The sequence below is a fragment of the Candoia aspera genome, chromosome 2 (assembly GCF_035149785.1).
Source record: "Candoia aspera isolate rCanAsp1 chromosome 2, rCanAsp1.hap2, whole genome shotgun sequence".
Classification (NCBI taxonomy): domain Eukaryota; kingdom Metazoa; phylum Chordata; class Lepidosauria; order Squamata; family Boidae; genus Candoia; species Candoia aspera.
The window spans coordinates 12,576,874-12,596,540 of record NC_086154.1 but is presented as its reverse complement, the minus strand read 5'-3'; the positions used below and the strand labels follow the sequence as shown (position 1 = coordinate 12,596,540).

Below are 19,667 nucleotides of genomic sequence, written 5' to 3'. Positions count from 1 at the left end.
GAAAAAAAATGGTTCAATGTAAGGTTTTGTTGTTGTTTATTCATTCAGTCGCTTTCGACTCTTCGTGACTTCATGGACCAGCCACACCAGAGCTTCCTGTCGGTCGTCACCACCCCCAGCTCCCCCAGGGACGAGTCCGTCACCTTTAGAATATCATCCATCCACCTTGCCCTTGGTCGGCCCCTCTTCCTTTTGCCTTCCACTCTCCCTAACATCAGCATCTCCTCCAGGGTGTCCTGTCTTCTCATTATGTGGCCAAAGTATTTCAGTTTTGCCTTTAATATCATTCCCTCAAGTGAGCAGCCTGGCTTTATTTCCTGGAGGATGGACTGGTTTGATCTTCTTGCAGTCCAAGGCACTCTCAGAATTTTCCTCCAACACCACAGTTCAAAAGCATCAATCTTCCTTCTCTCAGCCTTCCTTATGGTCCAGCTCTCGCAGCCATATGTTACTACGGGGAACACCGTTGCTTTAACTATGCGGACTTTGTTGTCAGTGTGATGTCTCTGCTCTTAACTATTTTATCAAGATTTGTCATTGCTCTTCTCCCAAGGGTAACACCCCAGAATTATGCTCTTGGCCAGCCTTCCTTGATCTGAGGCAGTGTTTCTCAACCTTGGTAACTTTTAGAGGTGTGGACAAGGCTGGCTGAGGAATTCTGGGAGTTGAAGTCCACATCTCTTAAAGTTGCCAAGGTTGAGAAACACCGATCTGGGGGCTCTCCAGATTCCCATCCTGAACCACCCAATGGGACCAATTATCTGGGATAAAGCAAGTGAACCCCAGGTGGGGCCACACTCCTGTAAGCCCCTACAGAAATCAGGGGAGAGGAAAGAGATCACAATGGCTTGGGGAGGGGGGATGGAGAGTAGTTTGTACTCACTGTGTTTTGGAGAAGCACGTGCCACGGGTTCTCCTGATCCCATCTTGCACTGTCAGAGTAGTTTGCCAAACCACATATGTCCTCCAAATCTCTGGGGTCTAAGATGGTTAGAAAGTTAACAAATGAATGTGAACTGGTTGCCAAACGCCCAAATAGTGATCATGCAACCATGGGGAGGCTGTGACAGTCATAAGTTGTTTTTTTCAGCACCATCATAAGTTCGAACCATCACTAAATGAATGGTTGTTAAGTGAGGACTGCCTATATATATATATATTTAGGTATGCCAACTGAGGTAAAGGTAAAGGTTTCCCTTGACGTAAAGTCCAGTCGTGTCCGACTCTAGGGGGCGGTGCTCATCTCCGTTTCTAAGCCTTAGAGCCGGCGTTGTCCGGACACACTTCTGGGTCATGTGGCCAGCATGACAACACGGAACGCCGTTACCTTCCCGCCGAAGCGGTACCTATTGATCTACTCACATTTGCATGTTTTCAAACTGCTAGGTGAGCAGGAGCTGGGACTAGCAACGGGAGCTCACCCCGCCGCGCAGTTTCGAACTGCCGACCTTCCGATTGGCAGCTCAGCGGTTTAACCCGCAGCACCACCGCGTCCCTAACTGAAGGAATGCCAACTGAAGGAATACAAAAATTGTTGCAAAGCCCCTTGTGTTTCTGTGAGAGGCTCATGCCTAAGATTTTTCAGCAAGTGCTTTGAAATGCAGAAAGTCAGAACTGGGGTTTTTTGGTGTCAAGCTTCCACAGTTGGCATAAGAAGCAAGCTGAACATTGGACAGCCTTTGCCCCTTTCCCCCTTGCGCCCCCTGTCCCTGGTGAATGAGAAAGATCCTACACACCCAGCACATCTTCAAAAGCTTTCTTGAGCTCCTGTGGATTTTCCATCACAAAGACATGCCTTTCCCCTGTCTTCTTCGATGCAATGTCATTCATGGAACTCCAGTCTACGTCCAGGTTCCCAATGCCAAAAACATAGATATCTGAGTGAAACAACAACAGGACATGTTTTCACAGGACATCCTGGAAGAAAAGATGGGATAGTCTCCAAATCTTATCAACAGGGGTTCTTTCAGATTCATCAAGCCAGTTAATTAGCAGTGAAATGCAAGAATGAATGGGCTTTATGCATTAAAAGCCATTTGAAATAAGAAAATAAGAGCTTGACCTTTTAGGATTCATTTTGAGGGAAACTAAGCAGATGGGGAAGATTCCCAGCAAACATAAGAGGAATCCAGCTGGGTTTTTTTGTATTGTGTTCTAAGAACCCTGAGAACGTTTGCCGTGACCTAGATTTTTATTACCATTTCTCTGTGGGTTGCCCAGGAAAATACCTTAACTGAAATTACTTTTCCTGGAGAGATGCGGGAGCAAATACATTTTCTATTTTCAATTATTTCTGCATGAGATACTTGCATAGCTTTTTAAAAATGGCTCCTGCTGTTTTCCAGCAGCACCTTTTTCTGCTGCTCTATTTGGGCAACTTATTTATTTTAGCTGTTTTTTCTAGTGTGTTAGTCATAGATGAGTCGCTAAACCACCTACCTCCATACTGGCACTAACCAGCAGCACATCTCCTGGGTTTTAGATAGGAGTTGCCCCTAATCTTACATCTCCTGGGAGCATTTGCAAGGAAGCCATGTGCTGGGCCCTGAGCTACAGCCTTCCCCAAATGTTCCCTAAAAGTAGAAAGGGGTGACAGTGGCACTTGGCAGTGAAGCCTGATCTCAGCTCATCATGATGACACTTGAATTTTGTGAGAGATTGAGAAAGTGAGTGGGCTGGGGGTGGGGACAAGATGTTTGGTTTATCTAGAACAGTGTTACTCAACCTTGACAACTTGAAGTTGTGGGGACTTCAACTCTCAGAATTGAATTCTGGGAGTTGAAGTCCACACATCTTCAAGTTGCCAATGCTGAGAAACACTGATCTAGAAGAAGCAATTCAGAAGTAGCAATGCAGTCTTGAGAGACAACCTGGGAAGAAAGCATCTCAAGGGGAAAAAAAAAGGTTCTTGAGGATCTCCTAATAACAATCAGAGAAAATCAAGACTTCTGGCTTCATAAAGACTAATACATTTATTTTGCACCACGTTGACTCTAGTCCACAATAGCTAAGCTATAGTAGGTTTTCAGTTGAGCAGTCATTATACAGAGGTTCAGTCTGCATTAGAAAAGCCAGATTCTTCAGGGGCTTCTTGCTGTTGCAAAGTAACACAATGATGCTCTTGAAAAATCAAGCATGATTTTCTTGACTCACCGAGATAATCCTTCCGGTTTGCTCTGACATTCACGAAGTCTTCTATCTGGCGCACAGCAGTTTTGGGAGAACCTCCATGATTGGATTTTCCTTAAGGCAAAAAAATAAAATAAAATAGAGGACGTAATCAGACCGCAATTCTCAGCTCATGTGCTGAGGCAAAACAAATGGGCCAAGAGAAATAAGTTGTGGAAAATTCAGGGAGGATCATACCAAACTGGTGTGGATGTTCTTAAATGAAAAAGAAAAATATGCCAGCTAAGGAAAATGGAGTCATGGCATAGTTGCTGGGCAGCATGGAGATCATGACCAGGCAGGCCTCTGACTGTGCTAAAAACAAGCGGTATGAGAATATTTTAAAATCCATTTGATCTATAGGCTGGAGCTTGGCTTTGAAACACAAGGAGGCCTTGCTTTAGACTAATAATTCTGACTAATTCTCCATCTGGTGGGAAGCTTTTCAAGGCCACAAGCAGAAGGTGTTTCCAGCACGTTCCCGGGTGGTCAAGAGAGGGGATCAAGAGAGGCCTGGTCAAAAGAGCTCATCTCAGATCAGGGATGGGGAACTCTTTGTGGTCAAGATGCGTGCAGCTGATAAAACTTCCCACTTCTGTTACATTACGACACACAAACACATAAAACTTCTACTGAAGTTTTAGCCACCTTCAGCCTTCGCACTGAAGATGTTGCCTAGTCTGGCAATGAAAGGTCTGCAAGAAAACAACAAGGCTCAGAGAGCGCCAAGGACTCCACATAAAACTTGGCAGCAATTTTTGAAAGCATTCTGCAAGGGGGCAAAGCTTTGGGAAGGGACAAGTTGTGTGCCGCATCTTAGATTAATTCTGAAATTATGAGGATCTAGTTCCTTCCCCCACCCCACCTCCCAAAAAAGCTTGGGTAATTGGAGAGGAGGAGAAAAATGAGCTGTCCTCCTCAACCACTCTTCCTCAAGAGATTATTCCAGCCCTCATCCTCCATGAAGCTTCTCTTTTCCCCTGCCCTGGTTCCCACGTAGCTAAGCAGCAACAACAATGGGGAGAAAGGAGGTGGATGTCCTCTCTTCTCTATCCTCCTGATCATCCAGGTCTGTCTCATATTGGTAACCCACTGAATCAGTCATGGATATCCTGCGGTTTACAGTAATAGAAAACAGCATACTCGTGGGGGGGGGGAAACCCATAAATAATTAAAAGATCCATATAAAGAAATACAAAATAAGCTCCTCCGATTCCACTGGAACCAATGACCCCCGATAAAACCTAACAAAACTAAAATATCATCCATTGCTAAAAATTCAAAGTCTTCAACACTCAAGTTCTGCAATTCCGGGAAAGGGAGTGGGAAGCAATGGGAGAAATAGTTTTGCCCAAAGGCTTCAGAAATTACAGAGCAGACTACATCTTCCTCTTCCACATCACTCAGATGGCTTGACAATCCCAACACTAGAGCGAAAGGCACAAGGACAAATTTGATTTTCCCAAGGTTTCTGCTGGAAACCCACTGATGGCTTGGCTTCACCACTGCTTTTGATATTGGAATTATTTTGGTGGTGGCTGGAACGACTTTCGGCGGGAAGAGTGATGGAGACAGGAGAGTCACCAAAGTTCGTTGCCAAGTCCAAGATCATTGCCCGTATCTCAAATCCTACTTGATGGAGGGGACTGAATGTGGGTATTTCTACATTCAAAGCATGGACTCGGTCACTGAATTAGGGCCCTACCTGTCATGAGCACTGATGGTGAGCAGGAGGGGGCCCCTATCCAGGGGGGAAGACGCATGCGTAGTAGCGAGGAGTTGAGCAGCCATTCAAAGAGACACAGATCAGGCCCGCCTTGACTTTTGGGGTTTATCTGTCTGGGTTTTCCCACGCTTCCTCAGTTTGTTAGGATTTTCTGTCTTATGTAGCAGTAATAAACACTAGAGACCTACTCCTCGTCTCAGTGTGGTTCCTGACTGTTAGGACACTACCCCTCTGACTGCTTGCAATTATCAACCAGATAGAGGATTCTTCCTCACACCCAATGTTCTCCATCAGTTGTTGGCCAAGGAAGCCTCGTGCCTAGAGATTCTCGTTATCCTACGTCAATCATGCTGCTTGCAACAGATGATGAGTGGTCTCTCCCCCCGCACAAAAAATGCCACTTTCAATCTCCCCATTTCTCCTCACCATCTGTGAGCAGAATGATGGCGTGGCGGACTTTGTTCCACTGCTCTTTGGCAACTGCTTCTTCGTTAATCATCATCCAGTAAACAGCAGTAAGGGCTGCGTGGATGTTGGTTCCAGTGGCATTGCCATGATCTGCAAAAAGGGCTGGATTAGTCTTGGCAGGGTTTGTTTGTTTTTAACCTCATTTTCTCCAAGGTGTGAGATGCTTTAAAATATAAATTAAGAATACAAAATAACAATAAACCGGCACAATGCAGAAGGCAGCAAGAGGGAACCACAATAGGTAGCATTCCCCAAGGCTTTGTCAATCTCTTATATTGATCTATGAGAAAAGAGTGGGAAGACATTGCCTCCATCCCTGGGCATGAATGGAAAAGAATGCTGCCATAGATTCCATTAAGCATCTACTTCAATGAAATGAAATGAAATGAAATGAAATGAAATGAAATGGAAGAATAGGGAAAGGGAAAGGGAAAGGGAAAGGGAAAGGGAAAGGGAAAGGGAAAGGGAAAGGGAAAGGGAAAGGGAAAGGGAAAGGGAAGAATAGAATAGGAACAGGAACAGGAACAGGAACAGAACAGAATGCTTCTGACTGTGAGGAAATAGCAGTACTCTGGCTATAATTTACTAAAGTGCTCAGAGAGCGTAAATTTGCATTTTAAGGACCTGCGCTGCAGAGAGTTATCCATCAAAGAATGAAAACATGGTAACATATATTTAAAGAAAAGATTCAGGTGCCCTTCACATTAATGGTTTAATAAATTAGGGGAAGATAGCTTACATCTCTCTGTATGCTAGGGGACACTGTACATAGCTGTGCAACTTTCTATGGATTTTTTAAAATTTTAATCAGTAAAACTATCTCCCAGACCAAAATAATGTTCTATTAATACAGACACTGAGAGCCAGTTTGGTGTCAGGGCTAAGGCACCTGGCTAGAAACCAGGAGACCAACCGTGAGTTCTAGTCCTGCCTTGGGCACAAAGCCAGCTGGGTGACCTGGGGCCAGTCCCTCTCGCTCAGCCCTAGGAAGAAGCGGGCAAGGGCAAGCCACTTCTGAAAAGCCTTGCCAACAAAACTGCAGGGACTGGTCCAGGCAGTTGCCAGGAGTCAAGACTGACTCCAAGATGGCGGCGGCGGCAGCAGGGCACTAAATCAGACACGAGATTTATGACTATTCTGTGGAAGGGAGACGAGGAAGGACCGTACTTTGGTGAGGTTTATACCTGCAGTTGAGAACTTCAACCAAGTTTCTGGTTCAGACTCTAGCAAGATTTACATAAAAGCTTTCTCCTTCCTGCATCAGTCCTGTGCTAATCTGTTTTTTTTTCCCCAAACACAATTCCTGTGGATAGCAACATTAATGAATACAGTGCCATACTCATTGGATTTATAATACAAGCACATAGCCATGTACACTACTGTAATTCTGGGAGAGATACGGTACCGTCTGAAAGGTTACCCTCTGTTTTAGCCTCTGTTTTCAGAACACAAACGCACGTAGCAAGCCACAGCCATACTATCTCCTTGTCACTGCAGGGCAAAATCACAGCATCAACTCCAGAGTTCTTGTGATTCAGGCGGCATCAGATGGCGGAGGAGGAGGAGCTTCAAACACAGACTAAAGAACCAACCAGTGCACATGCTTCTTTCCAGCTGGGTGGAAAGACATTTGCAGCTGTGAACAGATCTACCTATGAACTTCAGCTGAAAAGAAGAAGGTCACAAAACCAATTCTACAGCTTTTAAAGCACTGGTGGATGTTATGTCACTCCTGAACTGGAGCGTGCAATCTGCCATCACCGGATTAAAATTTAAATCTCATAAGCCTAGTTTGGAGAAAAAATTAAATACTGGGGGAGTAACATTGAGTAAACCTGACTTTCTAACATGGAAGAAAATAGTGATGTTACTAGAAACCATTCTCATATTCTACTGAACGTGGAGCAGCTGGGGCCCACAGAGATAATTCTGCCCATCCCCATGATTTCATCTACAGAGTTTAGAGCAGAATTTAGTTTTTAGTTTTAATTTAGTTTTTGTTCAGCATTAAGCTAGCTGGTCTGGATTTTTAAGCATGTGCTCCCCATCCCACCCTGCAGTAGCTTCCTCATTGGTTTCCATTCTTCATCTGCACTGCTCCTGTCCTCTCTAGGACTATCCTATCTGGGCTGCCAACATCTGGTTGACCACCACTGTGTGGTCTGCATTTTTGATATGGTAGCCCAAATGGATATGGTAGCTCAAGTTCCCAACAACTCATAGGCCAGGCTGACTTGGCTGGCTTCCATAACAGCAAGGTAGAAAGATTTTGGGGGTGGGTGGGAAGGAAAGCAAGCAAGGCAAAGCAAATTGTTGAGGCTGGAGGCAATCATCCAAGCCTTTCTTCATTCTCTTGATGGCTGCCAGCACAAATTAAGTTTACTTCCAGGACAGGAAGTATGTGTATGTGTATGCATGAGTAAGAAAGAGAGCAGGGAAGAAGTATGAACTTGATATTGTATATGTGTATGAGATACATCTGGGTAAGGGGGAGAGTCTCCCTATACAATGACAACGGCATGGGGCTTGCATCATAAACCTGCATCACAAACTTGCCTGTTTTGACCACTCCCTGTTCTCAGGCACCACTGATGAGAAACAGTATATAAATATTTTAATCGAAATAAGATATCTATCTATCTATCTATCTATCTATCTATCTATCTATCTATCTATCTATCTATCATATCTATCTATCCATCCTGTCTGTCCGTCCATCCATCTGTCTATCATCATATCCATCCTATCTATCCCATCTATCCTGTCTGTCTATCTTCTATCAAATGTATAAAGCTACCCAACGCTGAGCAACATACAGAGATGCGGGCAAAAAATTCAACATGCAAACTGGGCTAAGTGACCACCTTTATAATTCATAGCCTTTTCCATCATCTCAAGCACCAGTTCTGCATCTTCAGCAGCATCGTCGCCAATGTCGACAATTGTCTTGGGCTGGCTGGCATAAGATATGACTGAGAACTTGACGGGAACTTCAAAGCTAGCAATCTGAGGAGTGAAAAAAAGCAAAAACACAAAAAAGAGGATTACATTTTGGAGAACATCCAACAAACAGGCAGTTTTCTAACTAACTGCCATCAAAGAACCTTTTTCCTTATGATGTTTTTCTACCAAGGTCCCTGCATTTCACTGCAATATTTTGCAAAGAATTCTGAGGCACATTCCATAGTGCTCTCTCAGTTGATATGAAGCAGGACCCAGGTCTGCTCAGTTTCAAGGTAGCCTGAATTGACCAGGAATACACAATAGTGCATTCCCAGAAGAATCAATTTTGTTGGGCAATCCACCTTTCAGGAAAGGCTGGTTGCCCTCCTATCAAAGCAGCTGAAGCTTTGCTTTTCTATAGTCAGCAAGCAAGATTATAACATTAGTTCTACATAGCACATTTTTCAATCATGTTTTTACACAACTAAATCCCATTCAGCAAAGGTATAACTTTAAGCAAAAATATAACTTTACTGAGATCATTGACCACTTACGATTCACCAAAGGTGTCCTACCATGTTAATTAAAAGTTTCCTTCTTGCAGGCTCAGTCCATTTGATGGTTTCTGCTTCAACCCAGCAGATGGAAGATTAGCAGTGAATTTGCTCTTAATTAGCCAGCTCCAAGGCCCCACTACATGGCAGGAGAAGAGCTTCCAAACGTAGGTAAGCTCGTTTGGATATTTATTACACTGATACCCCACCACAATCAGACAACTCTCAATGGTTATTTTCTCTTGGAATTTTGACAGCATGCACAGATACTCTCATAAATTTGTTGTCAGGGTGTCAGCCTTCCCAGGTAGACCTGACAGGAAACACGACCAGATGAGCTAATTCTACTTTATTGTAAAGCTACATTAACAGAATCTTGCAAGTCTGAATGTACAAATCTCTTGCCATCCTCTTTACAGCCCAAGAAAACTAGGGAGGGTCCCTTCTGAGCCTTTGTCATGTTCACCGTTTCAATGTGCACTGTACATCGTAACGTTTCACATGCCAAGGCGCTGACGCGCGTTTCTGGTTGGGAGGGAGCTGCTGTGGGACCTTGTACCAAGCTCTCTATCCGTGTTCATTTCGATGGAATGTGTTTGGGTTATCTTCTCTGTTCAAGGACTTTTCCCGCTGATCAGCAGAACTCGTTAGGAGCACCTGGGATTGTGAATTTGAGACGATTGTACAGGGGGGTGGGACTTCATTTGTATTGGGGGGTTTTAGTTTGATTTTGGCGCGCTTTCATCGTTCTCGGCTTTCTTTGTACTTGCATACTATTCTTAAATAAACCAGATATTATTAAGCTCCTGCTTGTGAGTCTGAGAGTGTTTTAGAATAGGCAACCATCACACTCTTGCCATGCCCACTATGCAGCTGTGGGCTATGCCCTCTCTTTCTCTTATCTGACCATTCCTGAGGTAGCATCTCTTCACCCCATCTCCCACATACCATTACACAGGGTTAGGCTTGCAAAATGAACCTCCAATGGTGTAAAACAAATAGGCAACCCCATTAAAACTCTCCCAGTCTTCCTAGCCTTCAAGGCTCCTCTCTTCAATTCCAGGTTGCCCGTCTTGGCCTCCCCATCCTTATATAAGTGGACAAACTTCCAAACAAAACACCAAGCTGAAGTCTCCCAGATGGACCGTAGAGAGAGTCTCTTTCTTCCCAGTCTAGTTCCCTCCAGCTGTGTAGGTTCAACTCCCAGAATACTCAGTAATGATCAGGCCAGCTGGGGAATTCTGGGAGTTAAAGGCCAAACATTGGGAGGGGGTCCAAATTGGTGCAAACTTATAAATAAAGATGCAAAAGTCTGGTGCTTTTTCTTAATAGCTTGTCAACCCTCCCTCTTGTTTTTAATTAAAATTATCCAAAAATATAAATAAAGGATGGTGTAGCTGGACTATAGAGCTGGGCAACTGCCCATAGAGATTTTTATGAATACTATCTGCTATATTGGCTTTTTTCCCTTTTCATTATTTTACAGTGAAGTAGCCAACTTTAGGCCACTGCTATTAAAGGGCAGAATACATTTTTATTGTATTTAAATCTGTATTTATTTTTACTTTTATTGTAAACCACCCAGAGTCGCTCTTTGAGTGAGATGGGCGCTGACGAAATTTGAAATATAAATAAAAATGCTGCAAATGGCTCAATTTTGCACCAAACCTGGAAAATCATTTGCATTTTCTGTTGAAGTTGAATTCTGTTGAATTTTCTGTCAAACTAAAGCAGGATATTCCTTATATTTACTGAAAAGGACAGGACCACCTGTCCTTGTTTGTTTGTACGTGATACTAAGGATTACAAACACTGATAAATTGATAACTTGGGAGTCAGCAAATCTTTGCATTGTTCTTAGAAAATCTTCTCAACAACACACCAGCAGCTGAATACTCAAGAAAGGAACCCAATGTTTTGCTTTGACCTCCCAGCCCTATTTCAAAACCAGCTTTTAATGCATTTCCCTCTTTCACCATTCAAGGTGTGTACTACTAACTTACAACAATTGAACAGGTGTGATCACCCCTCAAGGAAACCTGTGTTTTTCAACCTTGGCAACTTTAAGACATGTGGACTTCAACTCCCAGAATTCCCCAGCCAGCATTTGACCTCTCCAGGGTATCCACAGATGAAGTAAAAGAAGTAGAGATGGTGGACACAATTGCACAATCAAAGTCCCACCCCTTTACACGTGCAGTGACATCACATGCATGTACAAAGGGGCTGGGCTTTGACTGCAGAGTTGCAACCACCATCTTGATTTTTTTTTACTTTCCCCTAAAATAACAACAACAACAACAACAAATTTATGCCGCCTGACTCTCAACAACTTTGGGCGGCTCACAACAGTCATATAAAGCAATTACAACCCCCTTGTGTTAATCCTATTGAGTAAACCGCCTGGAGCCTCTTGGTGCAGGGAGTAAGGAAGATGACCTTGGCAGAGATACACAGGATCTCTTGTATATGCAAAAGGGGCTGAAGCATTTTTTAAGTCCAGAGTAATAAGATAACATTCAGAAATGGCTCAGGCAGACACCTCCCTAATTCACATAAGCATAAGGGTGGGGGTACAGCACAGTCAGACTTGCAAGATTCTGTTATTATAGCCAATCTCAGTCAAAGGAGTTGTAGCCTTCCGGGGAGTTGTTTTCTTGTCTGCTACCTAGTGGGGCTGACACTCCTGGACTGAGGCAGCATACAGATTGACAAATAAATAAATAAACCAACGTAACCTACTCATATACTCTAGTCTTGGTGAAGATCCCTCTCTCATTTCCAACGTTTTGGGATTTAGTTTTGTACACATGCTGATTTGGTTGTTTATATTATGATTAACTTGGGTTAAACCTTGATGACCTTTAAGTTCAAATTAGTTTACATTTGCAGGGTAAACATGTCCTGATGTCCCTAGTAATCAGCACTGTTGCTAGCACCACCACCTCCCAATTCTTTATCCAAGTCCTATCCACAGATACTCACCCTGATGATGATTTGGCTTACAGCATTTTTAAAGATATCAAAGTTATGTTTAGTCACGCTGTGGGAAGCATCCACGAGGAAATAAACATAGAGGAAGCTGTCTTTGGTCAGTATAAGTCTTCGGCCTAAAGGTGAAGCTGGTATGGAGGAGAAAGAAATTATGACTTTCCATCTTAGGCAAACGAACCAGCTTCCTCTGATACCAGATACCAATGGATGGAAAGGAGTAGCAAGGAACTGCAGTAGAGAAGATGATCCAGAGGACTTCTCTGCCACAGTACTTGTCCTCTGGAACCCCATTCAGCCCTGAGATTCATACTGCTCCCATTGAAGTGAACCCTTAAAACCTGGCTCTCGGGTTAAAGTGGGTGATGGATTCCTTGTGGGGTGTCTTGGTCTATTAGATGGCTGATGGTTTCTCCAGACTTCCTTCTTTTTGGATTATGTACATTTTTGTTTCTATTATCTTATTTGGTAGGCTGCCACAAGTCATGACAGATTGGGGCAGCCTATAAATTTCATCAATCAATCAATCAATCAATCATGCCATAGACCTGCCCTGCAGTCCTTAAGGCAGAATTGGCAACTATTTCATCAGCCAAAGGCCATCTTCCCTTGGGGAAATCTGTTGAGGACGACGTGTCAAGGGGGCTGATCCTAAGGTTTACTCTCTCTCTCTCTCTCCTTGCTCCTACAAACGACATAATTATAATTATGCTGGCAGTCTAGCCACCTCCTCTGGACCTCCTCCACAATAATCCAGGCCTGGCATCATTCCTAGACATCAGGGAGATAAAACGGTGAAAAAAAAGCAAATAGAGAAATTTCCATGGAATTGGCTTCTTTTTCTGGTAATGGTGGCAAAGGTAAATACGACAATTTGTGGCTGCATCTTTTCTAGGATTCACATCCTTCTTCTGGACTGCCTGGAAGCATCTGGCAACCACAGCATTTTGTTTATTCATGTATTTAATTTATTAACCAAATATTTATATATTTATTTAGCACTGTCCCATCCATTTCCTCTTTTGGCCCTACCCACCTGGGAGGATACAAAGTAGCACACGACTGAACGCAGTTGCAGACCCAAAAATCCTCGACTGGGGGCCCTGCTCATGATCACTCATGCCTTAGTCACCTCCCAACCGGGTTACTGCAATGTGCTCTACATGGGCTGCCCTTGAAGACCATCCAGAAGCTTCACTTTCAAACAATACCCTAATCAAGGAACTACCAAGGAGAAAACCACACCCCCACCAACACTGGCTGGGAAAACTACTGTATATAAACAGGGAGCAAACCCCACATTCACTAGCACTTACTATGATGTTACCAGATGATGAAACGTCTGCAAGCAACCAACCAAGCTCAGAGAGCACCAAGGACTCCACAGTTCAACCCTGAGCTACAGAGATTCACTTCTGTCGGGAGGAAGAACTACAGTGTATAGATTTCTACAAGTTCTCTTTCGTGCATATCTGGGATTAGTGCAGAATCCTGGAAACTAGAAGATTATTTTTCTACTTCCTTTCTATTGAGTTCATTAGGGGATAGCCTCTTTGAATGATTTGAAATGCTTCTTCCTGGATTTCCCTCCACCTGGCTTGATTTGCCATTTATGAAATAAGTTGCCAATAGATTTGCCCACTGCTATCCATCCATCCATCCATCCATCCATCCATCCATCCATCCATCCATCCATCTGCTTGATTTATATAGCTGCCCATCTCAGATACGTGAGCTGGCTATTTATTTTATTTATTTACCCTTCCATTCCTTTCCAACAAACTCACAAGTTACCTATTTGTCTCTAAGCTATAGGCTCAGTCTGAATACGAAGCTTCCATGTCTTTTATTTATACGCACACACACACAAATATTTCGTGATTTAGAACCAATACACAAAACTTACAGCTTCCCAGTAATAACAATAAAAAAAGTATACTGGGGAAAGTCTATACAAAATGTCTGCATTAATGGATTTGTGTCAAAAATGATTTGTATCGGAAAAAAGGCATTGCAAAAGTGGAGCTTAGGCAAATAGCCATTTGGAGAAACATGGACTACAATTCATAGAAATCTTAGTGCAAGCTTCTTAAAAAGTCTCAAGTTTAATAAAACCAAATCTAAGCAGAGTTTTATTCTTATTGACAAAAAAAATTGAAATAGAAAAAACGAACTTGACGCATTTCCCAAAATAAGAAAATGAAAAAAAAAAACCCAACACTGACAGATTTGCCAGCCTCAAACACACCAACTCAGGTGCAAATATCCATTTAAAATAAAATGTGGTTTAGTACACGTAGTCCTCGCTTAACGATGGTAATTGGGACTGGGAAATCCATCACTAAGCAACGGGGTTGTAAAGTGTGATGTCACATCACCATGCCAACGTACGACAGCAGTTCTGGTTGCAGTTCTTATGCAAATCGGTCACGTAATCTCCATTTGTGACCCCCAGCAGTTTTGTTAATTAATTTATTTTCATATAATAAATGTTTGGGGGTCAATGAACAATCTGAAACTTCACAAAGGGGTTGATGAGCTGAAGAGTCTGGGGACCCCTGCTCTAGAATCTCTCCAAATACCCCTGCTCTAGAATCTCTCCAAGCAAGGTACTCCTTGCTTAACGACGGCAATTGGGACCAGCCACTCCACTGCTAAGTGACATGGTCATAAAGCGTGACGTCACACAACCACGCCAGCTTACAATGGCAGTTGCGGCAGTTCCGGTTGCCGTCATTAGGTGAACCCCACGCTGTTGTTAGGTGCAATGTCACATGATCACCATTTGCAACCTCCTGTTGGCTTCCCCATTGGCTTTGCTTGTCAGAAGCCAGCAGTGAAGGTTGCAAATGGTGATCATGTGACTGTGGGACACTGTGACGTTGTAACTGCAAGCCAATTGCCAAGTGCCCAGATCTCAATCACATGACCGCAGGGACACTGTGACAGCTGCAACCACGAGGACTGGTCATAAGTTCCACTCATTCAGTGCGGCCATAACTTCGAACAGTCGCTGAACGACTGGTCGTTAACTGAGGACTACCTGTACTATTTGTAGCTCTGGGAGGAGTTTCAGTTATACCATGCTTCCTGGAAGACCATGCCCAAGAAAAATGAGCTTCTGCCCCTAGCATGAACCCAGAACCCTCCTGAAAACTTCCATTACCCACAGCGAAAACCATCATCGCCGTGTTCCACTGGAACTAATGGAGCTTTAGTCTTCCCTGAACGTTGATAACTATCTAATTACATTTCCAACCTCTCTCTTGTTTATGGATCCAGCTTAACCCGGAGCCATTACAGCTCTGGAGCAAAGAGGAGTTAGACTCACTCTGAGATGCCGCAGAAGGGTCAACCTCAAATGCAGATACTTCACTCAGAACACCTGTCAACGAGGCTCCAAATTCGGCTTTAACATCCTCAGCTCGGTCAAAAGAATAGCGGGCTGTAGGGAAGAGAGAAGAGATACAGAGCATCTTCTGTAATTGCAAAGGAGATGAAGAGATGGCTCTGAACGACCTCCTGTAATTAAGAGTCCCCCTTTCGGGGGGAGAGGGGCGGTAATAGAAATGTGAATGATTAATTAATTGATCTGACCATGGGTTTACCATCCATCTTTCCAACGTAAGAAGTGAATTATTATTTTTTTCTGCTAAACTGCCACAATTTTGTTACCGTCGAATACTGGAAATACAAAATACATCTTTATTTGAGTAACTGGTATTTCAGTGGGACAAGAAAAGCATTGGTTGAATAACTATGTGTTTTAAAATCCTTTAATTCAGGGTTGTTTTATTAATATCTGGAGTCCATTTGTTAGCCGTGTTAACAAAGCATCTCCAAATAGCTTGCCTTCACTAGATATTGTTATTCCTTGAGAAATATTCAGAGTGACTGTCATTTTTAAAATTTCCTCTTTAGTTACACGTATATAAATCCCTAAGGTGTTTTGTGTTGGTTTTGCTTTTCTTTTCCTGTTTTTGTTTTCTGTATTATTTTCCTTTTGGATATTGTGCTTGATTCAATAAAGATGATCCTTCAGCAAAGGATCGTTACCTTGTCGTGGTGCTGGAGCTTGAGCACCTCAACGATGCCATGAACTAAACCGTGAAGGGCCACCCAAGACGGGAAGGTCATGACAGAGAGGTCAGACTAAATGCGATCGCTGGGGAAGGCAATGGCAACCCACCCCAGTATTCTTGCCGTGAAAACTAAATGGATCAGTACAACCAGAGATATGTCGGTATACCATCGGAAGATGAGACCCCCAGGTCGGAAGATGGTCAAAATGCTACTGGGGAGGAACAGAGGATGAGTTCAACTAGCCCCAGACGTGAAGATGCAGCTAGCTCAAAGCCGAAAGGACGGCTAGCGGCCGACGGTGCTGGTGGTGAACGGCGAATCCGATGTTCTAAGGATCAACACGCCATTGGAACCTGGAATGTAAGATCTATGAGCCAGGGCAAATTGGATGTGGTTATTGGTGAGATGTCAAGATTAAAGATAGACATTTTGGGCGTCAGTGAACTGAAATGGACTGGAATGGGCCACTTCACATCAGATGACCACCAGATCTACTACTGTGGACAAGAGGACCACAGAAAAAATGGAGTAGCCTTCATCATTAATAGTAAAGTGGCTAAAGCAGTGCTTGGATACAATCCAAAAAACGACAGAATGATCTCAATTCGAATTCAGTGCAAGCCATCTAACATCATAGTGATCCAAATATATGCCCCAACCACAGATGCTGAAAAAGCTGAAGTAGAGCAGTTCTATGAGGATCTGCAGCACCTACTGGACAGCACGCCTAAAAGAGATGTTATTTTCATCACGGGAGACTGGAATGCTAAGGTGGGCAGTCAAATGACACCTGGAATTACAGGTAAGCATGGCCTGGGAAAACAAAACGAAGCAGGACATAGGCTGATAGAATTTTGCCAAGACAATTCACTCTGCATAACAAACATTCTCTTCCAACAATCTAAGAGACGGCTTTATACATGGACTTCACCAGATGGACAACACCGAAATCAGATTGACTACATCCTTTGCTGCCAAAGGTGGCAGACATCTATACAGTCAGTAAAAACAAGACCTGGAGCTGACTGTAGTTCCGATCACGAACTTCTTATTGCACAGACTAAAGAGATTAGGGAAGACCCACAGATCAGCTAGACATGAGCTCACTAATATTCCTAAGGAATATGCAGTGGAGGTGAAGAATAGATTTAAGGGACTGGACTTAGTAGATAGGGTCCCGGAAGAACTCTGGACAGAAATTCACAACGTTGTCCAGGAGGCAGCAACAAAATACATCCCAAAGAAAGAGAAAACCAAGAAGGCAAACTGGCTGTCTGCTGAGACACTAGAAGTAGCCCAAGAAAGAAGGAAAGCAAAAGGCAACAGTGATAGGGGGAGATATGCCCAATTAAATGCAAAATTCCAGAGGTTAGCCAGAAGAGATAAGGAATTATTTTTAAACAAGCAATGCACGGAAGTGGAAGAAGACAATAGAATAGGAAGGACAAGAGACCTCTTCCAGAAAATTAGAAACATTGGAGGTAAATTCCAGGCAAAAATGGGTATGATCAAAAACAAAGATGGCAAGGACCTAACAGAAGAAGAAGAGATCAAGAAAAGGTGGCAAGAATGTACGGAAGAGCTGTATAGGAAGGATAACAATATCGGGGATAGCTTTGATGGTGTGGTCAGGGAGCTAGAGCCAGACATCCTGAACAGTGAGGTTGAATGGGCCTTAAGAAGCATTGCTAATAACAAGGCAGCAGGAGACAACGGCATCCCAGCTGAACTGTTCAAAATCTTGCAAGATGATGCTGTCAAGGTAATGCATGCTATATGCCAGCAAATTTGGAAAACACAAGAATGGCCATCAGACTGGAAAAAATCAACTTATATCCCCATACCAAAAAAGGGAAACACTAAAGAATGTTCAAACTATCGAACAGTGGCACTCATTTCACATGCCAGTAAGGCAATGCTCAAGATCCTGCAAGGTAGACTTCAGCAATTCATGGAGCGAGAATTGCCAGATGTACAAGCTGGGTTTAGAAAAGGCAGAGGAACTAGAGACCAAATTGCCAATATCCGCTGGATAATGGAAAAAGCCAGGGAGTTTCAGAAAAACATCTATTTCTGTTTTATTGACTATTCTAAAGCCTGACTGTGTGGACCATAACAAATTGTGGCAAGTTCTTAGCAGTATGGGGATACCAAGTCATCTTGTATGCCTCCTGAAGAATCTGTATAACGACCAAGTAGCAACAGTAAGAACAGAGCACGGAACAACGGACTGGTTTAAGATTGGGAAAGGAGTACGGCGGGGCTGTATACTCTCACCCTACCTATTCAACTTGTACGCAGAACACATCATGCAACATGCTGGGCTTGAGGAATCCAAGGCTGGGGTTAAAATTGCTGGAAGAAACATTAACAATCTCAGATATGCAGATGATACCACTTTGATGGCTGAAAGCAAAGAGGAACTGAGGAGCCTTATGATGAAGGTGAAAGAAGAAAGTACAAAAGCTGGCTTGCAGCTAAACCTCAAAAAAACCAAGATTATGGCAACCAGCTTGATTGATAACTGGCAAATAGAGGGAGAAAATGTAGAAGCAGTGAAAGACTTTGTATTTCTAGGTGTGAAGATTACTGCAGATGCTGACTGCGTCTTCTGATTTCCTATCAGAAGACGCTTAATCCTTGGGAGAAGAGCAATGACAAATCTCGATAAAATAGTTAAGAGCAGAGACATCACACTGACAACAAAGGCCCGCATAGTTAAAGCAACGGTGTTCCCCGTAGTAACATATGGCTGCGAGAGCTGGACCATAAGGAAGGCTGAGAGAAGGAAGATCGATGCTTTTGAACTGTGGTATTGGAGGAAAATTCTGAGAGTGCCTTGGACTGCAAGAAGATCAAACCAGTCCATCCTCCAGGAAATAAAGCCAGACTGCTCACTTGAGGGAATGATATTAAAGGCAAAACTGAAACACTTTGGCCACATAATGAGAAGACAGGGCACCCTGGAGAAGGTGCTGATGCTGGGGAGAGTGGAGGGCAAAAGGAAGAGGGGCCGACCAAGGGCAAGGTGGATGGATGATATCCTAGAGGTGACGGACTCGTCCCTGGGGGAGCTGGGGGTGTGGACGACCGACAGGAAGCTCTGGCGTGGGCTGGTCCATGAAGTCACGAAGAGTTGGAAGCGACTAAACGAGTAAACAACAACAAAAGCAACAATAAAGAACCCATTTTTAAAAGATCGTGGTCCCAGGGAAGGGTCAAAAAAGTCAAGATGGCAGCCAGAAGCCTGTAATCAAAGTTCCATCCCCTTTTTTTTACACGGCTTGATGTGATTCCCCTGTGGACACCTCTGATGGTGGAAAGGCCAAGCCTTTGGTTTTCTAACAGGGAAATTGAGTCTAATAAGTAACAGATGGAAAGTAAAAAGTGGGAATAGAATAGAATCCAAATTCAGGTAGAGGAAGAATTAAACTTAAATGGAATTATATCCAAATTCCATTCCTTCTGTACCTGAGTTTGGCTTCTGTTCTATAGACAGGTTTCTTTAACCTCTTTTGAGAATTTGAGTACCTAGTATAACATACTAAATTATATTACACTATGCCCAAATACACCCTATATTATATATTACCTTGGGTATATTTAGTACCTAGTATAAAACCATTTTAACAAGTCCTTCTGTTTGGATCTGTCATTTCAAAGGGGTAACAGTGGCATTCACTGAACTTGGGCTAAGATATTCCAAAGTTTTCTTTTTCTTTTTTAACAGTTAA

At 43.3% G+C, this 19,667-nt stretch overlaps 1 protein-coding gene across 1 annotated transcript in view; it reads right to left on the bottom strand.

Annotated features, from left to right (window-relative positions):
- Positions 1–19,667, bottom strand: part of LOC134489876 (uncharacterized) — a 112,007-nt gene that overhangs the window by 73,049 nt on the left and 19,291 nt on the right. The window contains exons 5-11 of the mRNA XM_063292748.1: positions 15,182–15,295; positions 11,845–11,981; positions 8,227–8,368; positions 5,321–5,452; positions 3,154–3,243; positions 1,737–1,877; positions 884–981 (exon numbers count right to left, since the gene is read on the bottom strand). Coding sequence (XP_063148818.1) covers positions 884–981; positions 1,737–1,877; positions 3,154–3,243; positions 5,321–5,452; positions 8,227–8,368; positions 11,845–11,981; positions 15,182–15,295 — 854 coding nt within the window. The remainder of the gene's footprint in view (positions 1–883; positions 982–1,736; positions 1,878–3,153; positions 3,244–5,320; positions 5,453–8,226; positions 8,369–11,844; positions 11,982–15,181; positions 15,296–19,667) is intronic.